The 14,360-nt window shown below is 45.0% G+C and overlaps 1 protein-coding gene across 18 annotated transcripts in view; it reads left to right on the top strand.

The window, feature by feature from the left end:
• PPP1R7 (protein phosphatase 1 regulatory subunit 7) overlaps positions 1-14,360 on the top strand; it is a 75,576-nt gene that overhangs the window by 52,863 nt on the left and 8,353 nt on the right. For 14 of the 18 annotated variants that reach the window (XM_068111943.2, XM_068111942.2, XM_068111941.2 and 11 more), the window contains 2 exons: positions 2,621-2,737; positions 13,235-13,339. In XM_068111943.2, the coding sequence (XP_067968044.1) occupies positions 2,621-2,737; positions 13,235-13,339 (222 nt within the window). The remainder of the gene's footprint in view (positions 1-2,620; positions 2,738-13,234; positions 13,340-14,360) is intronic. The other 4 variants (XM_078775490.1, XM_078775487.1, XM_078775488.1 and 1 more) reach the window with 1 other exon arrangement.

Consider the following 14,360-nt stretch of genomic DNA (forward strand, 5'->3'; position numbering starts at 1 on the left):
ACCAAAAGCACCGAGCACCACGAAGATTGCGAACCAACGACCACCAGGGACCTCTCAAGACCAAGAAGGGAAGCACAGAGACAAGAGACCAGCGAGGAAAGAGAGAGACAGAGCCCAGACGAGACAGAGAGGGACGTACAGCGCCATAGGGAAAATGTCGTCCGGCATGCCCTTTTATAACCTGTGGCGGTGACGTCAGCCTTGGTGCGCCACCAACCAGTCCCTTCCAGTCTCCCACCGTCCACCGAACCTTCTCCAATGTTCCCTCCAATTAACCACCTCCTTCTCAGTTGCGTCTTCGCGCCTCCCACCCTGATTGGCTGGAGGTTCGCGCCTTCCACGCCAACCAATCACACGTTGCCTGTGGCATGGTTATAGCTCGTGTCACTCGATGTTGCTAGGCCTGCCGGAGGTGCAGCTGGCGGCGGCCATCCGGCAGTGCCCCGATCTGGCTTCCTGCCTGTTTTCCAAAGTCGTTGTAAGGGAAGGGGATTTAATTACTGTGTGCACTAAAGGGCCTATCTCAGTGTTTATATGTGTATGCATTGCCATAAGGGACAAAGGAATGATTACCACATCTGACGCACAAGGGGTGTTATCTTATTCCCTACACTATTTAACACCCGAACATCCTGGTATGTTCAAAGGTATACTCTTATCCCGACAAACCGCCTAAAAACAGCTGTTCACCACCATCTCTTATCTTCCCCCATCCAAAACCTTGATCTTTTCTATCCCCGATAATTTCACCCCAATTCCACTTTTTGAAATACCAACTTCTGTCCTGGAAGTCCTTGGTGTCCTTGTGTTTTATACTTCTCCCACCCCTCCCCCCCCTCCTTCCCACGCCTCCTCCCCCCAAGCCCTCTCCCTCCCACACATCTCCCTGCTCTTAAATGTTGTGTGCTCTCAAGTGTTTGCGTGCTTCCCATTCTCTTGTCTTCCGCTCCCTCTTTTTATATATTTTGTTTGTCTGGTTGATTTGTTTGTGAAGTAAATGTCAGCTCTTTCACGAGCCTCGATTCAGTATACAAAAAAAACAAACAAAAAAAAAAACACAGAACTTATTACAAGGTTGATTCCCTATCACGACAGTCGAATACCTACCTACACAGATCTATCTGGCTCTAGATATTCCTTTACCCCACCGACATAACAATATATTTAAATGAAACAAAGACAGATACTAACATCAATCTTTATTCTACCATGGTGAATATTTATTTTTCAACATAAACACCTCTGCAGTCCACACATTTCTACCAACGTTCAAGTCGTTTTGTTATGCCGTCAAAATAGTCTTTTTGTTATGCCGTCATGATAGTTATGCCGTCATGATAGAACTGTGCGCCCTGCTGACTTAACCAGTGAGTCGTCCCCACTCATCTGCAGTCAGTCATCCACACTCTCATCTCTAGTGAGTCGTCCCCACTCTCATCTGCAGTCTATCATCCCCACTCTAATCTCCGGTGAGTCGTACCCACTCTAATCTACAGTGAGTTGTTCCCACTCTAATCTCCAGTGAGTCGTTCCCACTCTAATCTCAAATGAGTCGTCCCCACTCTAATCTCCACTGAGTCGTCCCCACTCTAATCTCCAGTGAGTCGTCCCCGTCTCTAATCTCCAGTGAGTCATCCCCACTCGGATCTCCAGTGAGTCATCCCCACTCGAATCTCCAGTGAGTCATCCCCACTCGAATCTCCAGTGAGTCGTCCCCACTCGAATCTCCAGTGAGTCATCCCCACTCGAATCTCCTCCAGTGAGTTGTCCCCACTCGAATCTCCTCCAGTGAGTCATCCCCACTCAAATCTCCTCCAGTGAGTCATCCCCACTCGAATCTCCTCCAGTGAGTCATCCCCACTCTAATCTCCAGTGAGTCTTCCCCACTCTAATCTCCAGTGAGTCGTCCCCACTCTAATCTCCAGTGAGTCGTCCCCACTCTAATCTCAAGTGAGTCGTCCCCACTCTAATCTCAAGTGAGTCGTCCCCACTCTAATCTCAAGTGAGTCGTCCCCACTCTAATCTCAAGTGAGTCGTCCCCACTCTAATCTCAAGTGAGTCGTCCCCACTCTAATCTCCAGTGAGTCGTCCCCACTCTAATCTCAAGTGAGTCGTCCCCACTCTAATCTCAAGTGAGTCGTCCCCACTCTAATATCCAGTGAGTCGTCCCCACTCTAATATCCAGTGAGTCGTCCCCACTCTAATCTCCAGTGAGTCATCCCCACTCTCATCTCCAGAATTTCACACTTCACAGTGCTGACAATGTCATGCTGCCCCCTGCCATCTTGACGAACGTAGCACTGAAACATCTAGTGTCAGAATCACAAAACTTCGCAACCGGTGGTGAGAAGACCTAATGTGCGGACCCTGCTTCGTTTCATTCCATTATCTATCTTTACCTGTTTTGGAGAAAAATAATAGGAGGCATTACTTTTCAAAACGCCTTCGTATACTCTCCTTCACCCAAACCCCCCTCCTGTATTACCAGAATAACTGTAAATGTGCAGGTTGTATAAAGTAGCAGATCTGCTGATAAAAGTTATTTATTTACTTATTAATACACCCCTTTGCTGTAGGGAATGAACTCCTTTCTGCTTTCCAACCTGAACCTCTTTTGCAGGTACTCGAGAACTTTGAAAAACTGTTAAGACTGGAGGAGCTTTTTCTAGGCAAAAACAAAATCACAAAATTGCAGAATCTCGATTACTTTGCAAACCTGATGGTGCTCAGCTTACAGGTATGACAATGTTGTTTTTATTTCTGTATTTATGTGCTGGAGATGAAGTTGACCTTTCGTTTTTATCTCTACTTTTGGTGTCCCGTTGATGCACTTTCATGCAGAATAAATTCCCTTGTTGCCGAATCATACTATATAGTTCAGTTGCCAGATGCATTATAATTTAGATTAACCTTGCAGTAGGGTACAAAATGTTTTTTGATGGTCTCTGGTCATTTAGAGCCTCCTGAATTAGAAACTGCATGATGACACTGTCATCATTGATAAGAAAAATTTATTGACATTTAAAAATACCGGGTTTGACTCTTGAAACACCTCCTAAAGGCGTAGGAAAATGAAGTTTGGCACCGTCCCACTACCTCCTTCTAAATGCTCTTATATTCACAATCTTCATGTCAAATAAGTTGTATTAACATGGAGTAGAAGTACAATATTGTTACGCGGAAGGGGGGAGGAGGGGAATCCATAGATACTGTAATATGTGCAGTATTATGGTCAGTGTGTTTCGAGTAGCAGTTAGATTGCCATGTAACAGGGACCTGTCGGAGTAAGTCCTTTGTTACACGTGATGCTGAGGAGGCAACGTATGTAATTTATAGACAGGTTAGATCTTAATTTGTGGGTGTAAACGCCTCATGTTAGTAGGCGAGGCTAGTTGGTGAGAATTCCTATGAGAGGCACACATGTCATGTGTGCTGAATGCCATCACAATCTCTCTGGCCAGCGTGTGTCAGCCATGGCAGTGTAATGTGCTGTGGATCCGGAAGTGCCATCATGCATTTATGTTTATTGGTGGCTCCACGAGGGCGGGGCGGCCTGAGGAGAACTTCGCTCCGGAGGAAGAAGAGGAGAATCAATCTTCAATGCTGAATTTCAATTGTGTTCCAATTGTCATACATGTACCAGTAGATCTATATTCTACATATCAGGGAATGTTTGGAGCTTTCAAAGTTATGTAAAACGATGTAAGTACAAGCGATTACGGTTGCACGTTTTTACCTGTTGAGTCATGCACGGTAACTCCGACATGTCATCGCGGTCTTGTTGATTCTGATGGATTGACCAACAGGAGTGAGGAATGCTTGATGGGAATGCCCACCAAGTCTCCAGGGCCGGGTTTCCAATGGCTCCAATGGCGTCTCTGCACCAAGCCCACAATCAGAATGGGCCTGTAATGACCAAGATAGATTTTTAAAAGTGTACACATTGTGATACGTTTAAATAAAGAACATGTATAGAATTTGATGCTACTTTTAAAAAACATACGATTTAAATTGAAAAAAACATGCTACCATTTCCTGGCATGTGACGTCACCACACTGTTTATGGCGTATGTTCCAGTTCCAGTATGGTAAGCTTGCATTTTACACGTGTTGTGTTTGCGCATTTTTGGAGTCATGTGCACCTGTCGTTTGTACCATTTTTTGGGGGGAATTACATGACTCGAGTTCGTGAGTAATGCTGAAATTAAATGTTCGTGCTGAACAACATAAAAACGTGTTCACGATAACACCCGGATTCTAGCTAGATCGCCTTCCCCTCCCTCAGTTTCCGGAAACCCTCCATGTTAGCGTTGTGCATGTCGTGATGTTTCCCATTTTGTGCGTGAATTGGGCCGCTGTAATAAGTGTAACCCTTGGAATCATGACGAGAAAGTGTTAGTGGAGTAGCAAGGTAGGTAGTGCGAGCAAAATACAGAGGAAGGCCTCACTATGGAAGTAAAAATGGATGTTTTGGGACAGCATGAAAGAGGTGATCGTACAGGTGATACAGTGCATTCAGAAAGTATTCAGACCCCTTCATTTTTTTCACATTTTGTTTGTTGCAGCCTTATGCTGAAATCGTTTAAATTCATTTTTTCCCTCATCTATCTACACTCAATACCCCATAATGACAGAGAAAACAGGATCCGCTTGGAGTTTGCAAAAAAGCACCGAAAGGACTCTCAGACTGTGAGAAACAAGATTCTGTGGGCTTTCATGTGTCTTTCACTGAGGAGAGGCTTCCGTCTGCCCACTCTGCCATAAATCCCAGATCGGTGGAATGTTGCAGGGATGGTTGTCCTTCTGGAAGTTTCTCCCATCTCCACACAGGATCTCTGGAGCTCAGCCAGTCACCATCAGGTTCTTGGTCACCTCTCTTACCAAGGCCCTTCTCCCCCGATTGCTCAGTTTGGCCGGGCGGCCAGCTCTCGGAAGAGTCTTGGTTGTTCCAAACTTCTTCCATTTAAGAATTATGGAGGCCACTGTGCTCTTGGGAACCTTCAATGCAGCAGAAAATTTTTTGTAGGCTTCCCCAAATTTGTTCCTCGACACAATCCTGTCTCTGAGCTCTGCAGGCAGTTCATTCAACCTCATGGATTGGTTTTTGCTCTGATATGCATTGTCAGCTGTGAGACCTTATATAGACAGGTGTGTGCCTTTCCAAATCATGTCCAATCAATTGAATTTACCACAGGTGGACTCCAATCAAGGTGTAGAAACATCTCAAAGATGATCAAGAGAAATGGGAGGCACTTGAGATAAATTTCAAGTGTCATAGCCAAGGGTCTGAATTCTTATGTCAATGTGATATTTCAGTTTTTTCTTTTTTAAAAATTTGCAAAACTTTCTAAAATCCTGTTTTCTCTTTGTCATTCTGGGGTATTGAGTGTGGATTGATGAGGGAAAAAATGAATTTAAACGATTTCAGCATAAGGCTGCAACATAACAAAATGTGAAAAAAGTGAAGGGGTCTGAATACTTTCTGAATGCACTGTATGAGGACCAGGGAGTGATTTCTACATTCTAATACTTCGGAGATAATACTTCAGAGATAATACTTCGGAGTATTATCTCCAAATAACATTTGCAAACCTGATAATGATTTAGTGATTTGCAGGTGAAACTAGAACGCCACTCAGTATTGCGCATACTCCCACCGTGGGTCAAGTTGGAGCCCTATCTTCCAATGGTAAAAAAATCCTTCAAAAAATTCTTGGATCTGGAATAATATCCTGAGCTTCACCAAAAACTAATCAATTCTTCCTTATCCCAAGGGCAATCATCCCACCAACTTTCATCCAAATCCGTTCAGAACTTTTCCAGATATCTTGTTCACAAACACACGAACATACGAACACACATACGCACACACATACACACACGGACGGACACGATCGAATGCATTACTCCCTGGCGGGAGTAATAAACTGATAATGATCAGATGACTTTAAGGGAATTCTGGAAGGCCTTTATAACAACGGATGTTCTCTGTAATGTTGAGGGATATTGGAGGGCAGTCACCCATTCGTGTATGAAGGGTGTATGGGGGAAACTTTGCATCAATTTGTCCATGGGCTTAAGGGTTTCAATGAGAATAATGATGTGTTAAAAACATAACGTAACATTGTCAAAATGGCCAAGACAGACTGTCAGCTTTGATGAGGTGGAGGAGGTGATGTTGAGGAGTTGCTGTACTCATACTGGGAGGAGCTCTCAAATGAGGACCTTCTACTTTCTGGAGAAGGAACACCAGGTTGATCTTAAACATTATAATTTAAATAAAATAAAACACTAATTGTAAAAATAGGACAATAAGATGAGGTTTGAGGAGGCACTCACCCTAACCTCTACCTCTTATAATGGGAAATTAGTTTGAGTTTACACGTTTTTCAATTACAACACTTGCTCTCAGGCTGAAGGGAAAGAGCTTGGCTAAGGAGGATGACATTGGGGACTTTACGACCACGACCTTCGTGGGCTGACGGGTTCATGGCACGCCATGATCTGTCGGTTCGACGCTGTACACGCATCTCCCAACATGTATCCGATGACATGGCTGATAAGACTACACGTTTGCAGTCCTCCATCATCAAGCTTCTCCAGGAACATTAATTTTTTTTTTGATGGTGAAAAACATTGGTGCGGTTAATACACCATCACGGTTAATACACCGGAAAATGTGGTAATTGTCGGCCTTACCTACAATACAAGGCACCCATCAGACCATCCATGGAGGGGAAAAAAGAACAGAAGATAGAGAAAGTACGAGGGTCAATGGCCTCTCACTTGCTGGTCGAAAGCAGACGTGCTTCCGTGACCCAAGCGCGCTAAAGGAGGGGGGTAAAAAGGGGAGCAATATGTGTGGTAAAGGGTGGGTTGAGTGTCGATGGTACAATGTCGTGTGTGTCGTGTGAGTGTTGCAAGAGAGCTGTGAAGGTGCGCCACCAGCGGTGGTACAATTAACAAAGCTGAAAGAAGAAAGTGTGAGCTGATAGCCTATTGTGTGAGAGCCTAAGAGATATGTGTGGCATGGTGTGGTGTGGCATGGCTTTGGCCCTAGCATGGGTTCGCTCCGTCCGTCCACCACTTCGGCTCCCGGCTCCGACCTGCCAACGTGAGCGCTGCCCATCAAGGCAAGATCGTCCACCACCACTGCACACACAGAGAGTGCAGGCATAGACAGTGAGGCAGGCAGAGAGATCAGGCTTAGAGCGAGAGAGAGCCTACACCAGCGGCGCTTTTATAATCCCTTGGTGAGGGTGAGGCCTGGAAGTGAAACCTAGAAGGCTCTCGGTGGAATCCTGGATGCCAAATGGCGCATCATTGCTTTTCCACGCCCTTGCCAGACCTTTGCAGTCTTCAGACTCTCTTCGAGTTACGACGGAGGCGACTTACGACGACTCGCACTTACGACCGTCGCAAAAATCTCAGTTGCTTCTTGTGCCTCGCGCTGACAACATCCGTTACGCTCCATCTATATATATATAAAACACAGTGTGTGTGTGTGTGTGTGTGTGTGTGTGTGTGTGTGTGTGTGTGTGTGTGTGTGTGTGTGTGTGTGTGTGTGTAATGTTACCGATAGACTCCTAAACGGAGAGGCTCACGTACTTGATATTTGGCACAGACATGGCCATTGAGCCTGGGACGAACATGGCTGACCTAAAAATTTATTTCGTAATATGTTTTTACCATATTTTTTATCTCAGCACGAAATATTATGACCGGAATCTGACCGGAAGCAGAGCAGCGCGCTGATTCGCTCAGAGCGATCACGTGATGTTCGTTGCCGCCATTAACTCAGTCACGCGTTCGCACGTATTTCAGAGCGATTGCGTTTTTGCCGGGTACTTCTGCATGATTAGCATTTAGCATGATTTAGCATGTTTCACATAGATTTGTTTTCAGCGAGCAGAAGTACCCGGCATTGTACGAATAATATATCGATAGTGCCGTGTAGGGCGGAGTGATGCCGCTGTGGGAGGGACCGAGCAATGTCGCTGTGGGCGGGACCGAGCGAGGTCGCTGTGGGCGGGCCCGGGCGAGATCGCTGTGGGCGGGGCCGAGCGAGGCAGCTATGGGCGGGGCTGAGAGAGGTTGCTGTGGGCGGGGCCGAGCGAGGTCTGCGTTACTGCGTTGCCGTTGCCGTTGCCTGGTATAAAAAGATGGTGCTTGATGCTCTCTGCGTCAAGATACGGACTTGATGTCCGTGTCTTTACAACAGACATTCCAATGATGATGATGACCGATTAAAGTTGGACTGTACTCTACACAACCCCCAAACCTTGAGTAGCTTTCACCCTTGTTTAGAATTAGAGCGAATTTCAATGATCAAATTGAAGAAAACAAAGTTGCACCGATTGCTTTAGAAACAACTGTGAGTTCAAAGTAAAACGTGAACGCTCGTACTGTACCATGCGATACGCGACGGCTCTTCCTGACTTCCTGGCAGAGTACATGTTGATGTCATACGTTCCAGGCGTGCATCAAATTCAAAGTGTCCGTTAACTTAATTATTTTCACATTTCAAAGGTGGACTCGCAGTATTCTGGCTCCCCGAGCAAAATGAGGTACATTTTACATGCAGTTTCTAAAATTACTGCTTCATTCGTTTGACCGAATGCTGTGACGTCATCTCACGCAATCTCGTGTGATCCTAACACACATGGCGTTCCCAAAATACATAACCAAACACATGGAGCTCTATTTATTCCTCCATAATAACAGACTTCTTTTTAAATGTCTTCTTCCTCCTCTGTTACCCTTGTTATTTCCCGGTGTACCTCTTCACTCCATCTTTATGGCTTCCAGTTTCCCCTTGGTTTCCCTGTGTGTATTTTTTAAATCCAACAAATGATGCTATGGTGGAATACGGACTTGGAAATATGTAATATATAATAAGTCCATAAGGGGTGATTCGACTTGCGACCACTTCGACTTGCGACCACTTCGACTTGCGACTTACGACCTGCTTGTCGGAACGTAACCCCATCGTAACTCGAGGAGTGTCTTTATTTCCTTCAGAAGGTACTTCTGACGCGCCAAGGGACTGCAGTTTAACATGCTCTGCAGTTTAACATCGGTGGGAGGCGTCGTGATGTGTTCTCGGCATGGGACGAACGCTGGGAGCATGTAATTGTTTTGTAAAGACAGACCGAGTGATTAAATGTCCACAGGACGCGAGTGGCCAATTATCGCCTGTCTGTTCTGTTGTGTAACAAAGTTTGGCGAACTCAAGCGCTGGCAGTCGCCTCCAGCAATCCCCTCTTCGTGAGGATAATGGCAGAAGGTGAGCAAGTCGTGTGTGGTTGGAGCAAAGGTTGCGGCGAGTGGAGTGGTGAGGCTCTCAGGTAGCAATGAATGGCATGCACAATGTCGTAACGCAATGGACCAGTGGGTATTGGGTGCCAAGTCTAGTTTAAGATTAATACTGTAAATAAATGTTAAAGTCAATCGTGGTTATGCGCGCCTATCATGGGAATGCAACAGCAACTCCGCCCTCCCCTTCAAATTAAATTAAAATAAAATTTTTTTATGTTTGAGAAATATTGCAAAATAAATCGATACAACTTATCAATGAAATCTTTGAGTTGCAATGGCGCTTGACCCCCATTCCCTCTCCCTTTTGCCGAGCTGAAAGTACTTTCATCTAAGATTAGACATCTAAACTGTTCGGTCAAATTATAAACAGTTTTCTTTCTTTGGTGTAGTTGTAACTTCCCGCCATTGTCCACATCTCGTTGTATATTTCCAAACTGCAAACTGACCAAAGCCTTCACCACTGCAGGCCCAGAGAGGATAAAAACTATCATAAATGCCAATCAGGCAAGGAGAAGATAACATTCATCTCACCCTAGAAAGATAATGTGATCAAAATCCAGATCGAACTTTGCAATGTCAGAGACTGTGCAACTCCGTACACCTCCAAACAGCATAAAAGCAGGCAGAACAGAACAGGTCAGGTATGGAAGCAAGCGTGGGAGCAGCGCATCACATCCACTTTCTGCTGGTACTCCAGGGGTCTCTGTCTGGCTATACCCCAGGCAGATGCCTGGCCCATCCGCATCTCCTTGAGACGCTGATCAACCATCTGCAACCACGAGGAACATGGCGACCCGTTAGCCTCCTCCACTCACGAGGCTCCCTCGCTGAGATAATCTTGTGAGCAGGATCAGTGTCCCGAAAATGAGACATGTGTCCATACAGCTGCAGCTGACGCTCACGACTATACAGGTAACAAATTTCATCTGAGTCTCTCTCGGCAAATACTTGTTGGACACACCGTCTGACCAGCAATAGCCAAGGATTCTCAGAAGAGACCTAGTACCGAAGGAGTTAAGTCTTTGTCTCAGATCCTTGGTCAGAGTCCAAGTCTCACATCTGTAGAGCAAGAATGGAAGCGCCAAGGACATTAAGACTCGGACTTTCGTCCTCCTGCATAGGTAACGACAGTGCCACACCATATGATCCAGTTTACTCGTGCCTCCCCAGGCCCGACTCATGTCTATCGACCTCTGGCTTACAACATGTGACGACATGAATATCACTGCCAAGTGAAGTGAATCTCTGCACCTCAACATCCTCACCACAAACAGCTACAGACAAGGTAGCAGCAACACCGGTGTTGGCTTAACGAATAAGGTGGCTGGCTTAATATCTCAGGGTCTTGAGTTTGAGCCCCTGTCATGCCATTGAAATAACACCAGGTGGGTTGACAGCCTGTCATCCTTACAAAGTCGATGCCGATAACCTCAAAATTCCAGATATCGGTCATCCACTACTTTTGACCTCTGATGACCCAGATGTTTAAATTATTGCAAAATTATTATCTTGCACATATACTTAACGATAATACAATCCATACACCAAAATTGTGAATATAAGGACATAAGCAGTGGGATGCTGCCGAACTAAATTTTCCTTCTTAAAACTCAAACTTACCTTCTCTTACCTTCTCCTTCTCCTTAAAGGTAAGACTCAAACCTGGTATTTCTAAAATGACTGCATAAATTTTTTTTTCTCAATGATGTCAGTGTCATCATGCAGTTTCTCATTCAGGAGGCCAGAGATGAGCAGAGACCATCAAAAAACATTGTATGTACCCTACTTAAATGTGTAGAACTTCTACCTTTTAACAAAAGTGTAATTTGAGGTGTAAACAACAAACAACAACAGGTATTTTAAGGCCACAAGTATATATATTTGAGGTGTACATAACAGGCATATAACCACAAGTTAGCCTTGCTGGCCCCATTGACAATCTTCTCCATTTTGCCCCATTTTCTACATTCCCCCTTGTTAACCCCCTTGCCCGCATTTCTTCTTCCACCATTTTAGCCAAGTCTTTCTCGGTGTTCCCCGTCCTCTACTTCCTTCTACATTCATTTCCATTACTCTTCTGAACCAGTCACTTTCATCCTTCCTCAACACATGACCAAACCATCTCAACCTGTTCCTCTTCACAGCATCCATCACAGGCTCTATTCCCATCATCTTTCGCAATTCATCATTTGTCTTCCTCTCTCTCAACGATACTCCGCACATCCGTCGAACCATTCGCATTTCCAGCCTTCGTTGCTGCTCTACGTTCATTACCCATGTCTCGCTCCCATAAATCATAACACTTCTCACACATGCAGCATACACCTTTCCCTTCAGCTTCAACGACACTCCCCTCCTCGTCAGCACGCCACTCAGTTCCTGAAACGTCTTCCATGCACATCTCACTCCAGCAACCGTTGCCGAGTCTGATCCACCTTCTCCATTCAGCATGTCTCCGAGGTAGCAAAATGTTTTCACACCTTCCAGCTTCACGCCGTCTCCAGGATCCAACTCAACATTTTCTCCATCTGCAGCTCCCTCTGTGCACACCTTACACTTGAATGTAGCTGCCACACTGGTTAATGACCCTCTCTGACCACTACATTTCTGATGAACCCACTCAGCGCACATGGTACATTGAATGGAGTTCACTCCGACACCCTTCCTGCACACAGCACACGGAGGTGTATGTGTGCGTGTTTTATTTATTCATTTTTTGCACTGCTGAACACCAGGATGGAACAAGTCAAAATCTGGTACTTTTGCTTGGGGTGTGCCTCCGAAGGTTTCAGGCCATTAAAAAAAGATTGGGGGGGGGGGGGGGAGGGGGGGGGGAGAGGGTTGAGGGTTGAGTTCAGGGCGGGAGGAGGAGGACCCCAATTTTCTCTTTGTTAATGTGTATCATATTGTTATCATTTGTTAATGACCTCCTGTTGAGAGTAGCGTCAGTGAACATGCCCATCTGGTTCTAGGATATGACCAAGACCCCTGTCGGATCTCCAGGCGGGCTGACTGTATCTATCCGTTTTGTACATAATTCCTGAAAATCCCAGAGCGCTCATTTGCCGCAGCCCGGAGGGTCATATAATCACAGTCTGGTCATATAACCACAAGTGAATGAATATAACCACATATAACCATGAATCATATAACCACAAGTGACCATCTACAAATTGAATATGCATGTCCATTATACAAATGTTTACATCTATATTTATCCTCGCCAGAGGAGAGGGTATTGCATTCGAGTCAGTTTGTCTGTTTGTCTGCAGAGAATAAATATGATTTTCTCTGCAACCGTTTGGTCCGGTTGACAGGAAATGTTCACAATAGCTGCTCCTGTAGAATTTAAAAAAATGATATTGATGACATCGTATGTCATGTTCACCATGGAGAATACTTTACAATGAGCCAGGCGCCATCTTGGAAAAACCAAAAAACTTTGCACCTCTATATCTCTGAAAGCGCTGCATGGAAAAAAATGAGACATGGCTCATTGTAAAGTATTCTCCATGGTGAATAAAATATGTTAATGATGATGTCATAGATGCCTCCATTATGAGTCATAATTCGACAAATGCAAAACTTCATCTTGATTAAGATGAAATTTCTTGAGCGTCATCTATGCATAAATTGGTGGAGGAAACAAAATGATTATGACGTCATCAGTCACGTGGTTCGGCTGCCATATTTGTTTTAACACAAAAGCCTTTTTAAAAAACCCACTAAAAACACGTACTGGCGAGGGTCTGCAATCTCTGATTGCTCTTTCTTGTTTTGGTTCTTTTTAGCTGTCTTTTACACTGTAATTCACCTGAGATTTGACATGCTGTTGTGATACATGGAATTGAATAAAGCTTTTAATTATTACATTCCCTCTTTCCCCCTCCCCCACTGAACCATATCCACTCCCTAGAGTAATCGTCTGACCAAGATTGAAGGACTCAGGTTTTTGGTGAATCTCCAAGAGCTTTACTTGAGCCATAACGGCATTGAGATCATCGAGGGTTTGGAAAATAACGTGAGTACATGCATTCAGATGGGAATGGTAATTCTTCTTACAAGTCTGCACAGAAGTCTAGCCTGTTCAGAGCATTCCATTTTAAGAATATGGGAGTTTCAAAATTATGTATGAATGCTAATGAGGACTTTCTCACGTACGTGGTGGGCGCGTTTCCCGTGATTCGCTTCTGCGAGCCGGTGCTCTTTTAACCTGCTGTTGCTGGCATAAAATCTGTAATTCAAATCATATTTTAACGTTTTTCAGCATTTAGACGAAAGAGTGGCAATTTCAAGATGGTTAACCACAATTGTTGTGTTTCAGAATGCAAATGTGGACTCACGAAAATGTAGGAAATACTGTACTTGAAATATCCGTGGATGAGGTGTTGAGTTCCTACCATTTCCTGTTAAGACAAACTAACACACACGCACGCACGCACACGCACACACACACACACACACACACACACACACACACACACACACACACACACCCACCTTGGGAAGGCTCCGTTAAACGAGGGATGACCGGGGAACTGATAGTCTGGGGAAGGCTCCGTTTAACGGAGCACACCTAAGGAGCCGGCTTGGTCCACGAGTCGTGGTTCCTTGCTGGGGTGAAGATGGATGCTTTAGGACCAGCGAAGGCTCCGTTCAGTTTTAGAGACTTGCGAGGGGAGATGACGACCAGTGGCGGCGGCGCTTGCATATGCACACACATGTACATGAACCATGATTTACACATACACATGCCTTATTGTGATTTTGAATCGTGATTATACACATATTGTACATATTATATACAGGTCCGTTGATATGTGGTCATGGGCATATTGTACATGACATATTATACACCCCTATTAGTATCTCCAGGCGGGCTGACTGTATCTATCCGTTTTGTGCATAATTCCTGAAAATCCCAGAGCGCTCACTCGCTGCAGCCCGGAAGGTCATATAACCACACTCTGGATAGGTGACCAGCTATTCGCGGTTCTGCTATCTGCGGGTTCCGCATATTCACGGTTGATAAAATGCGACCT

Source organism: Myxine glutinosa, chromosome 4 (genome assembly GCF_964187855.1).
Source record: "Myxine glutinosa chromosome 4, kmMyxGlut1.1, whole genome shotgun sequence".
NCBI lineage: Eukaryota > Metazoa > Chordata > Myxini > Myxiniformes > Myxinidae > Myxine > Myxine glutinosa.